Genomic DNA, 18642 nt, shown 5'->3' on the forward strand with positions numbered 1-18642 from the left:
GATTTGCTGGCTAAGTTATCTTCTGCATTCCTCTTGTTAGAGAGAGACATACAGCCAATTTGAAGTTCAGTTTTCCATCCGGGTAGGTTTTAACACATTTGGTGTCACTGAAATAGTCCTTTCCCGCTGCTTTCAATGGCAAATGAACATGTGCTTAACATTAAACTAAATGCTGCTGTTAGGAGAAGAGATTGAACTAACCCTGTGGGATTGCTATAACTGAAACAGTTAGGGAGCTTTTATATTTTCTTTGCCAGTACAGTTTGTACTGTTTGACTGATTATTTTATCTTGATGGTTATGCTGCTGATGGTGTATGCCTTTCTTTGGCCTGCAAAATGGTGTATTTGTACCGTAATAGCCCCAGACATAGAATCTGATACACAGATGGGATGGCTGGTACTTGAGAGGATTGTGGGCTGCACTATATTCAGTGAAATTGTACTCATGGACACCTGAAATTTCCTCCTGGGAAAAATCTTCAGTTCAGAAGAAAAATCCCAGAACAGCTTTAGAAAGAACAAGAAATTCAGGAGTGTATGGGGAACTACTCCAAGTTTGAACTGCTGGGAAAAAAATAGGGTGAAGAATACACCACAAAAATCCAAAATGAAAATGGTATGTTAATGTCAAGAAAACATGATAAGACCTAGTTCTGAATCCCACTCTCAGATCTTTTCCTAGGATTCTGTTTTAGGTTTTGGGTCCCAAACTAGGGATACGAAAATACCTATTAGATCCAAGTTTTAGCCAAGCACTAAAGATAGAGGATAACCTCCCACGTACATCAGTGACTAAAGCAATGGTAGCCACATCAGGAAGCTGTTTTTAATATCTTGCATAAGCTCAAATGGTGTCTTTGCGCAGAAATATGCAACAGTTATCTCAATGTTAGTCCAGAACTGAAGTGGCTTTCTATTACTTATGTTGCCAGCGCTGCTACAAAGTGGCTGGTCACAGCCTGCTTCTTTGCTGGTTTTGGCACCAGTCCTTAACGTTGTTGACCCCTGGTTTGAGCTAGGCTCTTTCAGGTCTTTTAACACATTTGGTGTCCTGTTGGGACACCAAATGGTTGGCCTGTTGGGTGGCCTGTTTTTGGTGTTTCTGGGTGACATTGGCCAGTGCAGCCACTTTAGTGCAGGTATCATTACTTGAAGCAAGCTTATTGCCATGTACCTGTAAACACAGCCCTATAATTTCACTGTAGTTATATATTTACACCAACCATCTCCTCTTCCCCAGTTGTACTTAATAGATCATCTTATTGTACATGTGAAACCTTCCTTGATGTGGATAAACTGGTTTTAGTACACTCAAATATTTTAGCAAGTTCTCTTTTTGATGATGATATTTCCACTGGAAGAGGAAATTGTGGTGCTATGAAATCTTATTCAGGGATATTAATGCATTTTCTCCAGTATGTATGTCTTTTTAATTCCTGTGAACACTCTTGAGTAGCTTAATTTCAGTGGAGTTGCTGCCGTTGCCGAATAGCCTTGGCTGAGCTATTATATCAGCAGGAAGCCTGGTTGGATAGCATTCAGTTTGCTACATTAGTCATAGAATCAGTATTGCAAGAGAATTGGTTTACTAAAATTGAAAACTGTTTTAGGCTGTGGTAGCGTATTTTATTATTTTTTAAGATAGCATAGTTACTAAAATAATAGGATTGATGCTATTAAAATGGGAAGAATATTGAGCCTCAAAAATATTGAGTCATTCATTTCATTACAGAAGAATAGTAAAAACTATAGCAGTATATGCTCATTTACTTATTCGTCTCAAATCTTTCTTCCAGGCTGAGGTATGCTCTGGAACAGTAGCAGAAGTAATCCAGTCTGTTGTGAATGGTGCAGATGGTTGCATATTTTGCTTTGGTCATGTCAAGCTTGGTGAGCTCCCAAATTCGTTACAGTTAATTACTATGTCAGTTTGGTAATTACATGCTGTCAGCTCCTGGAACAATAAACCTGGAGTATATGAATAGATTAGAATTTCTTTTTAATTAGTTTTGCAAACTTATCATGGTTTATTTCGATACTGTGATTGTAAATTTTAATTTGAAAATGTAAAATGTAACATCAGATTAGCTTAATCAAGAGCAAGTTACATAGGTGCATTGTGATGAAACTCAAAACATCAGAAACGTTTTTACCATTAATTTGTTGTTGGTCTGAGTTACAAAAATTGCAAAAATAATCGAATAAATAGCAATGTATTAATAATTAAATATTTTGCATTTTTGCATCTGTTCTTTCCCATTATCTGTGCAACACATGGCATTGCATGTAGTGTACAGTGGTGATATGAAGAGATACTGTCTTGTAGAAGAAAGGTGAATTAAGTTTATGTTTGTCTTTTAATTCTAGGAAAATCTTTTACCATGATTGGGAAAGATAACTCCACTCAAAGCCTTGGTATCATCCCCTGTGCAATTTCTTGGCTCTTCAAATTAATCAATGAACGTAAAGAAAAAACTGGGACTCGATTCTCTATTAGAGTATCTGCTGTGGAGATCAGTGGCAAAGATGAAAACCTGAAGGATTTGTTAGCTGAAGTAGCCACTGGCAGCCTTCAGGATGGCCAGTCTCCCGGGGTTTATCTGAGAGAAGATCCAATATGTGGAACCCAGGTATAATGAATATCACAACATAGATTTTTCTGAGGCAGGCTTTCTTCTGCTTTCTATTTCCCTTTATCTGACAACAATTATGACAACTTTAAGACAGTAAAAAAATACTATTGGTTTTAATTTATAAGCCCTTCTCCCATGGTGTACATATTTGTTTCCTTTAGTGCCCTAGAGATTTAGCCAATTCAGCAAAAAATAATAAAAAAAGATGCCTCTATGCCAATTAATTATTTTCTTGTTTGTATTCAAGCTTCAAAACCAAAGTGAGCTAAGGGCCCCAACAGCAGAGAAAGCTGCCTTTTTCCTTGATGCTGCAATTGCTGCTAGAAGTACCAGCAAACCTGAATGTGAAGAAGAAGAGAGAAGGAATTCACATATGCTCTTTACTCTTCACATATACCAGTATCGCATGGAGAAGAGTGGCAAAGGAGGAAGTATGAATCTTACTACCATATTGTTTGTTTTCAAATGGGTTAGTTTAAACAATAATTTGCAATAAACTTAAAAAGAAAAAATGAAGTGAATCCTTAAGCCAGACAAGTCACCTTTAACTTTGGTAGCTGTGGCTAAAATATGGTTTCCTTTCTATTAATATTTAATTTGGTCATTATCCCATGCTGTATTCATTATTTTCCTCATTTGAATACATTTTGAATACCAAGTTTGGATTGAGTCCATGCAGGGAACGTGATGTACAACTGTTTTTCTACCCTTTTTTTTTTTTAAGTGTCTGGAGGACGCAGCCGTTTGCATCTCATTGATCTAGGGAGCTGTGAAAAAGTGCTGAGCAAGAGCCGAGATGGAGGAGGCTCTCTGTGTCTGTCTCTCTCTGCCCTGGGCAATGTAATTTTGGCCTTAATTAATGGTGCTAAGCATGTGCCATATAAGTAAGTGAATTATTGTCTGAATTATCTTAAATTTGTGGCTGGTGTTACCTTAGCAATGAACTGCATCAACAATTTACTCTTTACCTAAGATGAAGTTAAAGCAAGTTCTGTTGGAGAGGAGTCTGTTGTCTTTTAAGGTCATAGAATGGTTTTGTTTGGAAGGGACCTTAAAGATCATTTAGTTCCAGTGCCCCTGCTGTGGGCAGCTACACCTTCCGCTAGATGGGCAGCTATGCTTTCCGCTAGACCTGCTTTCCCTAAGCCCCATCCAACCTGGTTTGAACACTTCCAGGGATGGGGCAGCAACAGCTTCTTTGGGCAACCTGTGCCAATGTCTCGCCACTCTCATAGTGAAGGATTTTTTACTAATACCTAATCTAAATCTCCCCTCTGTTAGCTTAAAGACATTCCCTCTTGTACTATCCCTACATACCCTTGTAAAAAGTCCCTCTCCAGCTTTCTTGTAGGCTCCCTTTACTTGACCAGAAAGCTGCTAGAAGGTCAATTCTATATTATAGATACATGTTTCTATTCATCTACCTGCATATAAGTATATATATATATATATACACAAAATATTTTAAATGTCACATAACAATGTGAAATTCTGAATTACATGGCCAAAAATTATATGTATGTTGGTATATGCTTACATTTGCTCAAATATCAGGGAGGGTTTGATTGTTGAAAAACATGGGGGAGGATGGCCAAAATGTTTTGTTTCTTCTACCTCCTGTTTGTTCCCCGGTTTTGGAATTTAGACTGATCTCGGCCAGCTGGACATTAGTGAACAATTTAATCAGAATTTAATAGGATCTTCTCTCCTTTTTCCAAATTTAAAAATTGTATTGAAATTTCAGAAAATACTAGAGAGTTTATCAACTGTTGTCATCAAAGGTTATTATTTCTGCATGCCTTTTTGAATATATCTTTTCAGTTAAAAAAAAGACCACTATGTTGCACATTTGTTTATCAGAAGCAAACACTTAGTTGTGTTCCTTTGTGGAGTGTACTTAACAATAATATTGTGTCAAACACACCTGTGGGGACCCCAGCTCAAAAACACCACCACATTGTAAAAACCTTACCAACACATTGTAAAAACCTTACCAGAACTTGGCCTTCAGTCCTTAAATTTAATTGCTGCTTGCAATTAATCTTCATGCATTATACCCTTGTGCTGATGTTACTAAACATGTCATTTCACAGATATATGTAGTGTTGCATCTCAAGCAGGTGTTTCTTCTTTCTGTGTTTGGAGGAAAAGTACTTTCCTCAGGCTAGTTCCAATTTTTTGGGTAGAGGATGGATGGGTTAAAATAGGGAAGGGCAGATGCTCAACTGTCACCTACCATGCTTTAGTGAGTAGACATGATGGTAGTTCCCACGTGTTGGGCCAGCTCAGGGGGGCGATAGGAAGCAGCCTCCTGAGAGGACTGGGGAGAGATGTCTTGGAGCCCAGTGGAAGACAAAATGTCACCTATCTTGTCAGCTTTGCTGTCCATAGTGGAGGACTTTCATCACCAGGAAAGCCTTCAGAGAGAAGTTCTGCTTCCCATTTGCTATGTCAGAGCAGACAGCCACAGGCAGAATGGAAACTAGATGGGTGTCACTAATAATGTATTTCTGATATCTAACATTGTTATATTTGTTTAGCAATTTCTTACCATTTCTGCTGACTTATTTTTTAGTTCTTATCAAAACTGTTTGCATGGAGCTCATGACCTTAGCTATCCAGGCGTTAAGTCTGCTCAGCTAAAAAGCTCATGAGCTTTTTAGGTAATATGAGCTAAACTTGAGATAACTAAACTAGTTATCAATCATTTGTTTTACAGTCGTCCAAGTAAAGAGTAAAATAATTTGTTATACTGCAAATACATAGGCAGATAAGTAATTAAAATATTGGTATCTTTTGTACATTTTAAGTGTGGTCAAATAATAGGAGCGTATTTCTTATCTGCACGTACCATACATGCATATATCCTATGAAAGTGAAAGCACAGCTTGTGGTGTAAAAGTCTGAAAAAAAAGAGTTATTTCTTTAAGCCATCCTGGTGTTCTAATTTGTTACACAGGGACAACAAGTTGACAATGTTGCTGAGGGAATCACTTGGGAACATCAACTGCAGAACTACTATGATTGTGCATATTTCTGACTCCCCAGTCAATTATGCAGAAACTCTCACCACCATTCAGCTTGCATCACGGATCCACCGAATGAGAAAGAAGAAGTCTAAGGTTGGTTCACAAACATGCAGAAATTAATTCATTTGAAAATGAGTTTTCCTAACCTCTTGGTGGGAGAACATGGGATTTCTCAGCGGTAAGAAATAGTATAAAATGCATAAAAGCTCAGGAGATGAACTGACAAATGACTTGGCACTGGGCCATCATCCCACCTCCAGTCCTTAATCTTGAAATTCCTTTCTTTTTGTTCCAAATACGTATTTTTTCTTTGCTTATATGTGGAACTATCTCAAAAGCTCCTATTTGTATTAATTAAAGAATAATAAAGAAGGAATAGAAAACTCTTGCGGAGAAAGAAAATGCATAATGTTTAATGGAAATTATCTGAAAAGGTGTGATGATTGTATTGCTCCTGATGTAGTAAAATCTATGCAGCATGACCTTGTTATTTTAATTCACACTCAACATTTTCCACTAGATGTAGTTGTGATAGTATAAAAAAAGCACAGATTATGTAGCAAACCTGGTTTTTGAATCAATTACATGTACATATTTATATACCTATATATCAGTATTAGTAAAATCTCCCTTATTGATCATGTACAGTATGCATCCAGCTCATCTGGAGGAGAGAGTTCATGTGAAGAAGGACATGTCCGCAGACCACCCCATTTGCGACCCTTCCACCCACGAACTGTTGCTCTTGACCCCGACTTTCCTGTCCTGAGTATATCTAGTGATCCAGATTATTCCTCCAGCAGTGAACAGTCTTGTGATACTGTCATCTATGTTGGTCCCAATGGTGCAGCTTTGTCTGACAGGGAATTGACAGATAATGAAGGTCCTCCAGAGTTTGTTCCCATAATCCCATCCCTGAACAAGAAGAGAAGTAAAGACAATTCTGCTATTGGTAGGAGTTCTGATAAGGACCATTTTAAATGCAACACTTTTGCTGAACTGCAAGAAAGGTTAGAGTGCATTGATGGAAGTGAGGAACCCATCAAATTTGCTTGTGGAGAAATCTCTCTTGTATCCAATTGCAGTCCAGTCCCTGGAGGTACAGAAAATACACAGTCTAAGCTGATAAAGGAGAAAATATTTTCTCCTTCTGGAGGATGTAAGAAACCAATTGCACAAGAAACCGCATCTCCCCAAATAGGACATAGCCTTCCTTACCAGGCTGTTGCACCAAGGGGTGGCAATGGCAATTGTCATGAAAAGAGCACACCTCACTTGAAAATGGAGCTTTCCAAGCCACAGAGCAGAGCTGACCACACAATAATAGACTCAGTACTGGAGGGGGAGAGAGAGACAATCACCGATTCCCTCCAGTCCTCAAGGTGTAGCCCTTCAAGGAATACAGAACATAATAAAGCCACAGCCGAATGTGTAACTAAGGAAAAGTCCTTGTACATGAAGAGACCCTTGCCAAGCCCAGCACCTCCACCTCCACAGCAGAAAGAGGACATAGTGAGCTCCAAAGCTGAGAATTTGGAGCTGGACAATAGCAATGCAGTTCGGACTCCTCCTGTGGGAATGAGCAAGCAGATGGGAAACAAACCTGAGCAAAACCCTGTAGGAAGCACCTTCTTAGTTGGTAGCAATGCCCAGAATCAGTCAGGTGCGATAGAGGTACACAGCTTCAGGTCAGCATTCAGAGGGAAGTGTTTTGACCGGGATATACTAACCACCACAGTGACTTTGCAGCAGCCTGTTGAGCTGAATGGAGAGGATGAGCTTGTTTTCACCGTGGTGGAAGAACTGTCCATTAGTGGGATTATGGATAATGGAAGACCATCCAGTATCATTAGCTTCAATAGCGACTGCTCCCTTCAGGCCCTTGCATCAGGTTCGAGGCCAGTCAGTATTATCAGCAGCATAAATGATGAGTTTGATGCTTATACCTCACAGGAGACTTCAACTGGTGTAAATATTGATATTGTTGTGCCCTTTGCTAAGGATCCTTTTACCAGCAGTAGACGTTCCTCCATCAGTTCATGGCTTAGTGAAGTCAGCATCTGTACGATTGAAAGTGATGGAGCCAAGTCTAGTGACAGTTTTGTCGCACAGTCATCTTACAGCTATAATCAGTCCGAGGAGCCCTTTAACTTGGATTCATCCCATTTATCTGTCCCCCTGAAAAGCGCTCTGAATGATAGTGGATTTTGCTTCTCTGAAGTGGACAGTGAGAGCTTGGGTTCCAGCAAGCTGTCCTCAGGCATTATCAAAAGCCCTCAAACCTCTGAAACTACCAAAGCATCTGCGATAAAAAGTGCTTTTTGTGTCGCTGATCAGCCCATAAAAATAAAATTTTGTAATTCTCGTGATATGCCTGTGATAGAAACCATACATTCTAGTCTTCCTAGGAAAACAAAAACTACCTCGTCTGCAATCCACAATAATACTGTCCTCAGCTATAAAGAGCTGCAGAATCCTCATGGTGTATTTGAAGATCCCTGGCTGTTGCGCACTGATTATCAGTTGGAAGCAAAACCTGCAGACTCACTGGTGTCTCCAGAATCTTATGCATTTGGTACTGAGAAGCAGCCAGGAAAAGCTTCCCAGTATTTTGATGCAGCATCCAGGCCAACAAAGTCGCAGACTATGCTTGCCTGTTCACAGAGGGTTGTGGATGGTTGTGAAATGGCCTGCAAATCCTCCAGCGGAGCTGCAAAGAAGTCAGAAGTTGTGATGAAGATGCCACAGCTGAAAAGAGGAGCCACTACGCTGGGAGTGATGCCAGTGTCGCACGCTAACAGTACTTTGTTGGAGGCTGTGACCCGAGGGAATTCAGATATTCCCTTGACTACTGGCAGCTTGAAATCATCACTGGGAAAGAAGAGTGCACCACAGAAGTCAACCATGTTGCCCAGGCTGGGTGGGCCAACACCTCCAACGCCTCCTGTACGTAAATCAAGCCTGGAACAGAAACCTGTTGGTCTGGGTAATGGTGGGGGAAAAGCCTCCAGCCTCGACTTTGCCAGAGCTGCCATGTTGAAAGCTGAAGATGAAGCAGATTTACGGTTGAAAGCTGGGTCTTACTTCAGCGAAAGTGCCAGCAGCAAAATGAACCTGAGAGGTGACCACTCTTTGCCCAAGATGACATCCAGTTTGAAGGCAAAGGGATCAAAGAGTGAAGCTGTGCACCGTTATGGGAGCCACATGTCCCTGGAGAGATGCGACAGCCTGACATCAGTTGGATCCAAAGCAAGTGTGGTGAGGGAGAATGGGAGCACCAGCAACAGCCGGGCAGGGCGCTCTGTCCCCAGACTGGGTGTCCCCCCTGTTGCCTCTGGTGTGGGTTTATCACCACCCTTCACTGCCCCTGTGCCTGGGAAAAACAGCCAGGGAAAACCCACAGCTAACCAGAAGGTACAAGTGAATGGAAATAAAAACCGAGGCCTTACCACCAGCGGGTCAAAGTCTCTCAGTTCCTCTGTGAAGTCCCTGACACAGCCTGCAGGGAAGGGCTCTGGCATGGCCCCCAGTGGGAAGGCAGCCCCCCGTTCCGTGCAGCCCGTCAGCGGCAAACCTGGCCGAGGGACGATCATGGGGACCAAGCAGGCTATGAGAGCAGCCAACAGCCGCGTGAACGAGCTGGTGTCAGGCAGCTCTGCCAAGGTGGGCCACTTCCGAGGCTCCACCGACTCTGACAGTGGCAATGACAGTGGCATTAACCTCAGTGATGAGAAGTCACAAATCCCAGTGCTGCCATCTCCATACAGCAAGATAACAGCACCCCGGCGGCCTCAGCGGTACAGCAGTGGGCACGGCAGTGACAACAGCAGCGTCCTAAGTGGGGAGCTGCCGCCAGCCATGGGGCGGACAGCTCTGTTTTACCACAGTGGAGGCAGCAGTGGCTATGAAAGCATGATTCGGGACAGCGAGGCTACTGGCAGTGCCTCCTCAGCGCATGACTCCATGAGTGAAAGCGGAATGTCATCACCAGGCCGGATGAGGAGCCTCAAGTCCCCCAAGAAACGATCGACAGGTACGAAACAAAGGAGAAAGTGGCCAGGTGTCCACTTGTGCTCCACGAGTGGGTTTTCATGGTGTCTCTGACAGAGGAGGAGAAGGCTTGGGGGAAGCTCAAAGTGGGGAGGTGGACCGAATGCATTCACTTGCATGTGCACATTTATCACTGAGACAGCAGCTACTTGTCATTTATTTCACTTCAAAGGTGCAGGTGTGACACAGATGCTATAGTGGAGGGGGCAGGAAAGGTGCCAGGTGCCCTGGGGTGCTGGCCACCTCCCTTGGAGGGAGGAGGGAGCAGATATCCGCAGGCAGATGGGATGTTCGTTCTTCCCTCAGCAGGGTCAGCAGTGAGCACTGTACCAGGGTGGCCCAAAATAGGAGGGTGTAATGAGTGGGTTGGGAAGAGTGAAGGTGCTGGGTGGGTGCTGATGAGTTTCTGTGAGGATCAAGTGAGTGTTGGAAACGATCACTGAGAGAAGGGCAGTGAGGAGAAGAGGATCTCTGCTGCCAGGTGTCTGTGAGAAAATTTCAGTGAGAGGGGCTGGGACTGTAGTTTAGAAACACATGAATAGGTCTGAAGGAGAGGAGAGCGTGAAATAATGAGGATTGCTGAATGCATATTAGGTTACCCAAAGGTAAGGCTCAGGGGCAGAGCAGTAGGGTGTGTATGTAAGGTGTAGCAACTCTTATAGTAATATTACCAGCTGATTGCAAAATTATGTATTGCACTGTAATAGCTTTTTTATAAAGAAATTTTAGTGTACCTGTAGATACTATAAGCAATAGGAAAATGTCTGGGGGAGGTGCTCAGAGAAGGTGGCTCTAGCTCGCGTACTGTGCCAAGTCTGGCATGTCTGACCACACCAGGCAAAGGTGGACATACAAGAGCCAGGTCATTCTGGTTCTCTGGGGTGTTTCCTTATTGCTTTTGCACGTGGTGCTCATGCAAGTGCCACTGGTTGTAGCCAGCTTCAAAATCAGGTTCACATGACTGCTGTTGCAGTCTTCGTTTTTATTGATTTAGGTTAAAGTCCTGTAGTATTTTAAAGAATCAGTGGCAATTGGTGCCATGTAGCTAATGAGCACAGCTACATTCAGCAATCTAAGCATATTGAATGTTGGAAATACAGTAGGAACTAATATCAGCAATGTGCTGAATCTGAGCTTTTGATTGGAAAGCGATAATTCTTACAATCCCTAGAGACATCCATGATGCTCAGTTCTGACAGAAAAAGAAATGAGTGAAGATGACGTAGACCTTATGGTGCTTTCTGGTCAAAGCAACTGAGTGGCTTCAGCAGGTGATAAATCATTTTGGAAACTTAGTGCAACGTTCACTGCAGTTCTCTTTCCATAGCATATCAACCTCTTAAACCTTTCTTACAAATCAGTATTAACAGCTGTGTAAGTGGCACGCATATTGAGAAGGTATTACCCACTGATGGATTTGTATTTGGTTTTGCCCCAGGAAATGCTTATAAGGTCTGTAAAATGACAAAGTATTTCTTTTTCCATTTGAAATTTCTCTGTATCAATAAATTATGTATTACTTTTTTTGAGTGTTGTAGACTTTGAGACAATAACGTGCTTTGTACGTGAAATGAGGTTTCCTAGGAAGTTCCTTAAATACTTCTTACAAGAACTGTTTGGTGCAGAACCATTATTAATCTACAGTATATTAGAATTTTTGAAAAGTGTTAAAGATGATTGGAGTAGCTTATGTTACTCCAGACTGCATTGAAATCGTGCAGTTTCTGGATTTAAGAACAGATCCTACTTCTGTATATGTCACTGGAAACCTTGTCCCTTATCCTTCAACTAATCTTTGGAGAAAGGATGTTTACCCTGGCTGGTACAGTGGATATGAAGTTTGCATCTCTTCAGTGTCCTTTTCAGAAGGATCCAGCTGTCACTAAAGTGGTTACAACATCGGAGTTACAGCAGGTGGTTTCAGCAGGCAGGTGATAGTGGTGATTCAGGCTAAATCTATTAGGGTTGTGAGAAATATGAACAGGTGTTGCAGAAGTAGAAGCAAGCCTTCCAAAACATTCTCATTGTGATTGTTCTTGTGTTGTGGTTTAAACCCAGTCAGGTAACTTGTTCACTACCTCCCCCTACTCCCGGAGGGACAGAGAGGAGAATCAAAAGAATGTAACTCCCACAGGTTGAGATAAGAACAGTTTAGTAACTAAGGTATAACACAAATCACTACTGCTACCACCAGTAATAATAATGATAAAGGAAATAACAAGGGAAGAGAATACGACATCTCACCACCAGCCGACCGATAACTCGCCCCCCCAGCCCGACCAAGCTCTGCCCAATACCTCCTCCAACCCTGCAGTCCCAACCCTTCCGGCTAACTCCCAGTTACATCCTGGGCATGACGTGCTGTGGTATGGAATACCTCTTTGGTCAGTTTGGGTCAGGTGTCCTGTCTCTGCTTCCCCCCAGCTTCCCCTCCTCCCTGGCAGAGCATGAGTCTCACAAAGTCCTTGGCCAAACCAAAACATCATTGTTATCAGCTCTGTTCCTGAGCTGAATGCCAAAACACTGCACTGCACCAGCTACCAAGAAGGAGAAAAATGACTGCTACTGCTGAACCCAGGACATCTTGTTACTTAGAAATTAGCAAGGGTGCAAATAAGAACTAGGAATGTTTTTCTTAAGAATAGGTAACGTGCAGTAACCATTCTGGTGTCTATGTCAGTGTCTCGCTTTGGGGTTACCTGCTGGGATTTTGTCTCCATTTCATGTTTATGTTTGTGACAGAGCTTACCTGAAGCCTTAACTTGCACTTAAGTCTCCTGTAGAGGTCTCAGCCCAGAAGTTGTTCTGGCATCACTGTTCTCTGAGCAGCAGTCTGTTTGATGTGCTCACTTTTGTAAGAAGACCAGAAGGTAGATGTCTTACATCTGAGTTGGCTTTCAGTAAGACGAGGAAATTAGGCACTAAATTTATTGTCACCAGTCACCCAAAAGCTCCTTATACTTACTGCTACCATATGAAATTTCCGCTTGCTTCTGGTGGTCTTCAGCCCTCCTATCTATCTAGAGATTGGACTGCAGCCTTATTAACATTGCCTGACCAGCTCTATGCATGTACTCATTCTTGACACATGTAGTGTATAGGTCAGCCTTTTAGAGAGTTAAGAGAGACTTAGAATTGTAAAAAGTGCTGGACACCAAAGTGCCAATTCTTGTATACGAAAGTATCAGCACTTTTGAAGGACATAACTCATGAAACTTGAGCCCTAGCAGGTGCATCAAGGAGGCAGTTTGTTGTTTGTAAGTCTGGGAGCACTCCTGTTGATGAATTGGTGAGTTCCGTCATCTTCTGAGTGCTGGCACGAATTGATGGTTATATGCCCTGACATTAGAGGTGGCTCAAGTTGCAGCTTGGTTTATTGCTGCTTTCTGAATGCCTCCCAGCCCCACAAAGTTCACTGAAAACTGCTGGTATTTAGCACTGTCCTGGGTTCAGCAGTAGCAGTCATTTTTTCTCCTTCTTTGTAACTGGTGCAGTGCTGTGGTTTAGACTTTCAGCCTGGGAACAGCGCTAATAACACTGGTGTTTTTAGTTGCTGCTTAGCAATGTTTAGTCTAACCAAGGATGCTCTGCCAGGGAGGAGGGGAAGCCAGGAGGAAGCAGAGGCAGGACACCTGACCCAAACTAACCAAAGAGGTATTCCATACCACAGCACATCATGCCCAGTATACAAACTGGGGACAGTTACCTGGGAGGGCTAGATCACTGCTCGGGTCGGGCTGAATATTGGTTGGCGGGTGGTGAGCGGTTGTATTCTCTTCCCTTGTTATTTCCCTTATCATTATTGTTATTGGTGGTAGCAGTAGTGATTTGTGTTATACCTTTCTTACTGGACTGTTCTTATCTCAACCTGTGTGAGTTATGTTCTTTCGATTCTCCCCATCCCTCCAGGAGCAGTGGGGAGGAAGGGGAGCAGTGAGAGAGTGACTACGTGGTTCTGAGTTACTGACTGGACTTAAACCACGACAAACACCTTAAAGCATTGGTAGTAGTTCTGGAGGGAACTGCTTGCTCTTTGCAACAAGATAATAAAATGAGAAGGATCTTGGAAAATCTTGCTTGACTTCATCTGGAGGAGCCGGAGATTTCCAGATTCATCTGTCGTTATCAGTATTGGGTTGAAATAACTGTCTCATTGCCATTATAAGGTAATGAATGCCCTTGTAGTCCCCCAGCTTATTTTGCAAGAAAAGATTAAAGAACTGAGGCTCAGACATCTGCTTTGGGAGGGAAACTGCTGTTATTCCCATCCATGAACTAAGAGAAACATACTTTGTTACGGTAATAACTTGATTAGCAGCCTAAGGGTATTTTACTAAAAGAAAAGATCAAGAAAAGCATTTCTTCTTAAATATCCTGAGAACCTAGATCTTTCTTGAATTCACTACAGTACATTCTGCAGTCTGTTAATCTCTTAGGAGTCTGAGGCATGTTTATCTTATGTATTTTAGGTCTCCAGCGTCGTAGACTGATTCCTGCTCCGTTGCCAGATGCTGCCTCCCTAGGAAGAAAACCCAGTGTCACTGGCCAATGGGTTGATCTACCACCTTTACCAGGCACTCTAAAAGAGCCATTTGAAATTAAAGTTTATGAGATTGATGATGTGGAACGATTACATCGACACAGACAAGAGGAAACTGAGGTCAGCACATACTTTACGACAGCTATAGACAACTTAAATTACAGTATACAGGCAGAGTTCTTGCTTGAATGCCGGAATGGTATTGAGGAAATTGATTGCAATTAAATCACTATAATTGTTAATTTTACAATTTGTATGTTGGGGTACTCTTAACACAGAAAATGAAATGATTACTCTCTGAAATTAATTGTGTCTAACATGACTGATGGTGTAAATGTAAGTTACCAAGAAATACATTATGAGAAGATTTTATAATCTTAGCCTGGCTGATGAAACCTTACAGGGTCCTTCAGCGGCAGGGTCATTAACTCTTTATGTAAATGACAGAATTCTATTAAATCAGGGATACACTGAGTTTAATTTACTAGTAATTGGAAAACACTTCGACTCATTCTATTTTGGAGACTAGAATTCTATATTCTTCTGATGCCTTTTTTCCATTTCTTTTATAATAGCCTTTCCAGGATGTTGAGAAGGTAGGAATGCTTTTAAAAAAATAAGAATTTGTGTGTTTGAGGATTATATATAACTCTAACATTATTATTAGGCTGTGTTTATCATTTATATTGCTGAAAAAACAATCCTCTACAAGCAGTAGTAATTTCAGAATGTATTGAGAAGTTTGCTAATTCAGAGAAGTGCAATGAATGCTTAAGTGATGTAGCATGCTCTTCCTTTAGATTAGAATCTATTAATGTAAAGTTCAAGTAAGAAAATCACCCAAAACCTGAAAGAGCCACCAACCCCACAACAAAACAAAACAATCTACCTGCTAAGTCTTACAAACAAGGAGGTGGGAGCATTCTGTGTCAAACTGTTGGAGGTCAGCTCATAACAGGCAAATTAATGAAATGGTCTTTCTGTGTCTTAAAAGGGTCTGATGTATTTCCATACCAAGCTGAAGATACTAGAAAGGCGCCAGCAGCGAATCAGAGAAGTAAAGGCAAAGCATGAATTTTTGAAGGAAGAGTTGGAAGAGACCAAGTGCAGGTTGATGATGGATCCAAATAAATGGAAAGATGACTGTGAGTATTTTTCAAAACCAGCAATAATGTAACATCATGTAACAAATATTCAGCATATGAGAAGTCCCAGTGAAAAAGTTAAGCACTTGCAAAGATATTTTGCTGAATTGAGCCCTAAAATACTCTGACTCCATTCATATTTCTGTGATGCGGGATTTGTTCAGTGCTGAGTAGGACTAAAAATGAGCGCCCCTCTCATCCCCCAAACCAATTAGAAGAAAATGTCAAAACAATGTAGAGACTCACTGTGATGCTTGTTAATATTAAATATTTACATAACCTTTTATTATCCTTCCTTCCAAAGAAGGAATAAAATGTTACTATATCCGTGTTACAGCTCGGAAACTGAGGCATGAGATTTGTTTACAGTCAGAATGCTGCGCTTAACTAGAGCCTCAAGGTAGAGTTTTGAATCTGCTGAGCTAATTGAAAAAAATTTCTAGTTCTAGAGAAATAAAATTGTACTCTACACAGGACCCAAGTTTGTAGGCCAGGTCTAGTGGGGGCTGGTGGAGCTGATCTGATAAAGAAGGGAAAGAGCAGTTTTGGTAGGAGGCTTGCCAGACTGGTCAAGGAGGCTTTAAACCAGATGTGCTGGGGGAAGGGGGCATCGTTCCATCCCAACACACCCAGTCAGTTGCCAGCACCTGTAATAAATGCTTGGAGCAATGTAGAGATATTCCAGCCGCTCCAGACAGTGAGCCGGCTTCAGGTGGAGATCGGCTTGGAAGCCTCTGTACAAAGGCCCATAGCATGGGGAACAAACAAGAGGAATTAGAGATGTGTGCACGTCTACGGGGGTATGATATAATAGGCATCACAGAAACATGGTGGGATGGCTCCTATGACTGGAGTGTTGGAATGGAAGGTTACAGGCTTTTTAGAAAAGACAGGCCTGGCAGGTGGGGGGGGGGGGGGAGTGGCCCTTTATGTTAGGGATAGGCTGGAGAGTATGGAACTCTGTCTGGGGACAGGTGAGCAGTCCACAGAGAGTTTGTGGGTCAGGGTTAAAGGGAATATAGCTATGGGAGACATTACTGTGGGGATCTGTTACAGACCGCCTGGTCAAGAAGAACCTACGGATGAAGCACTCTATAGGCAGATAGGAAAAGCCTCACGCTCACAGGCCCTGGTTCTCATGGAGGACTTCAACCACCCTGGTATCTGTTGGAAAGACAGTACGGCCCGGCACAAGCAATCCAGGAGGTTCCTCAATTGTGTAGAAGACAACTTCCTTCTACAAGTGATAGAGGAGCCGACAAGGAGAGGTGCCATGCTTGACCTCGTGCTCACCAACAGGGAAGGGCTCGTTGGAAATGTGACTCTCCAGGGCAGCCTTGGATGCAGCGATCATGAGATGCTCGAATTTGAGATCCTCAGGACAGTGAGGAGAGTGTGCAGCAAGCTCACTGTCTTGGACTTCAGGAGAGCAGACTTTGGCCTCTTAAGGAACCTGCTTAGGAAGGTTCCATGGAATACAGCCCTAGAGGGCAGGGGGGCCCAAGACTGTTGGTTGATATTCAAAGATCACCTGCTGCAAGCTCAGGAGTGTTGCATCCCAACCAGAAGGAAGTGCAGCAGGAGGGTCAGGAGACCTCCTTGGATGGATAAGGAGCTGCTGAGGAAAATTCAGTTGAAAAAGGAGGCTTATAATAAGTGGAAGCAAGGACAGGTGGCATGGGAAGAGTACAGGGATTTTGTCCGAGAAGCTAGGGACCAGGTTAGGAAAGCTAAGGCCCAGTTAGAATTAAACTTAGCTAGAGGTATTAAAGATAACAGGAAGGGATTCTACAGGTATGTAGCAAATAAAAAACAGAGTAAGGAGAACGTAGGCCCCCTCCGGAAGCTCTCGGGAGAGCTGGCTACACAGGATTTGGAGAAGGCTGAGGTTCTGAATGACTTCTTTGCCTGAGTCTTCACTGCCAAAGCCTCTGACTGCACCACCCAAGTCTTGGAAGGCAGATGCAGGGACTGTGAGAATGAAGACCTTGCGCCCACTGTAGGAGAGGAAATGGTTCGAGACCATCTTAAAAATCTGAACGTGCACAAGTCCATGGGTCCTGATGAGATCCATCCGCAGGTCCTGAAGGAGCTGGCAAATGAAGTTGCTAACCCATTGGCCATCATATTTGAAAAATCATGGCAGTCAGGTGAAGTTCCCCGTGACTGGATAAAGGGAAATATAACCCCCATTTTCAAGAAGGGGAAAATGGATGACCTGGGGAATTACAGAGCAGTCAGTCTCACCTCTGTGCCTGGCAAAATCTTGGAGCAGATTCTCCTGGAAGGCATGCTAAGGCACATGAAAATCAACAAGGTGCTTGGTGACAGCCAGCATGGCTTCAGTAAGGGCAAATCCTGCCTGACCAATTTGGTGGCCTTCTCTGATGGGGCTACAGAACTGATGGACAGGGGTAGAGCAGGTGATGTCATCTACCTGGACTTGTGCAAAGCATTTGACACTGTCCTACACGACATCCTTGTCTCTAATTTGGAGTGACATCAATTTGATGGATGGACCACTCGGTGGATAAAGAACTGGCTGGATGGCCGCACACAAAGAGTTGTGGTCAATGGCTCAATGTCCGGCTGGAGACCAGTAACGAGTGGTGTCCCTCAGGGATCGGTGTTGGGACCAGTCTTGTTTAACATCTTTGTCACTGACATGGACAGATTGAGTGCACCCTCAGCAAGTTTGCCGATGACACCAAGCTGTGTGGTTCGGTTGATACACTGGAGGGAAGGAATGCCATCCAGAGGGACCTCAACATGCTTGTGAGGTGGGCTGATGCCAACCTCATGAAGTTTAACCATGCCAAGTGCAAGGTCCTACACCTGGGTCAGAGCAATCCCAGGCACAGCTACAGGTTGGGCAGAGAAGAGATTCAGAGCAGTCCTGCAGAGAAGGACTTGGGGGTGCTGGTCGATAAGAAAATGAACATGAGCAGGCAGTGTGTGCTTGCAGCCCAGAAAGCCAACTGTATCCTGGGCTGCATCAAAAGGAGCGTGACCAGCATGTCGAAGGAGGTGATCCTGCCCCTCTACTCTGCTCTTGTGAGACCTCACCTGGAGTATTGTGTGCAGTTCTGGTGTCCTCAACATAAAAAGGACATGGAACTGTTGGAACAAGTCCAGAGAAGGGCCACGAGGATGATCAGGGGACTGGAGCACCTCCCGTATGAAGACAGGCTGAGGAAGTTGGGGCTGGAGAAGAGAAGGCTGCGTGGAGACCTCATAGCAGCCT

At 43.0% G+C, this 18642-nt stretch overlaps 1 protein-coding gene across 3 annotated transcripts in view; it reads left to right on the forward strand.

Annotated features, from left to right (window-relative positions):
• Window positions 1-18642, forward strand: part of KIF26A (kinesin family member 26A) — a 109743-nt gene that overhangs the window by 88801 nt on the left and 2300 nt on the right. For 2 of the 3 annotated variants that reach the window (XM_061464082.1, XM_061464084.1), the window contains 9 exons: window positions 1798-1891; window positions 2369-2631; window positions 2882-3065; window positions 3359-3518; window positions 5594-5756; window positions 6312-9696; window positions 14183-14373; window positions 14829-14849; window positions 15248-15398. In XM_061464082.1, the coding sequence (XP_061320066.1) occupies window positions 1798-1891; window positions 2369-2631; window positions 2882-3065; window positions 3359-3518; window positions 5594-5756; window positions 6312-9696; window positions 14183-14373; window positions 14829-14849; window positions 15248-15398 (4612 nt within the window). The remainder of the gene's footprint in view (window positions 1-1797; window positions 1892-2368; window positions 2632-2881; window positions 3066-3358; window positions 3519-5593; window positions 5757-6311; window positions 9697-14182; window positions 14374-14828; window positions 14850-15247; window positions 15399-18642) is intronic. The other variant, XM_061464083.1, reaches the window with a different exon arrangement.

The sequence above is a fragment of the Pezoporus flaviventris genome, unplaced genomic scaffold (genome assembly GCF_033815535.1).
Source record: "Pezoporus flaviventris isolate CSIRO_AGI_PZ_B2104156 unplaced genomic scaffold, CSIRO_AGI_Pfla_v1 ptg000036l, whole genome shotgun sequence".
NCBI classification, from domain to species: Eukaryota; Metazoa; Chordata; class Aves; order Psittaciformes; family Psittacidae; genus Pezoporus; species Pezoporus flaviventris.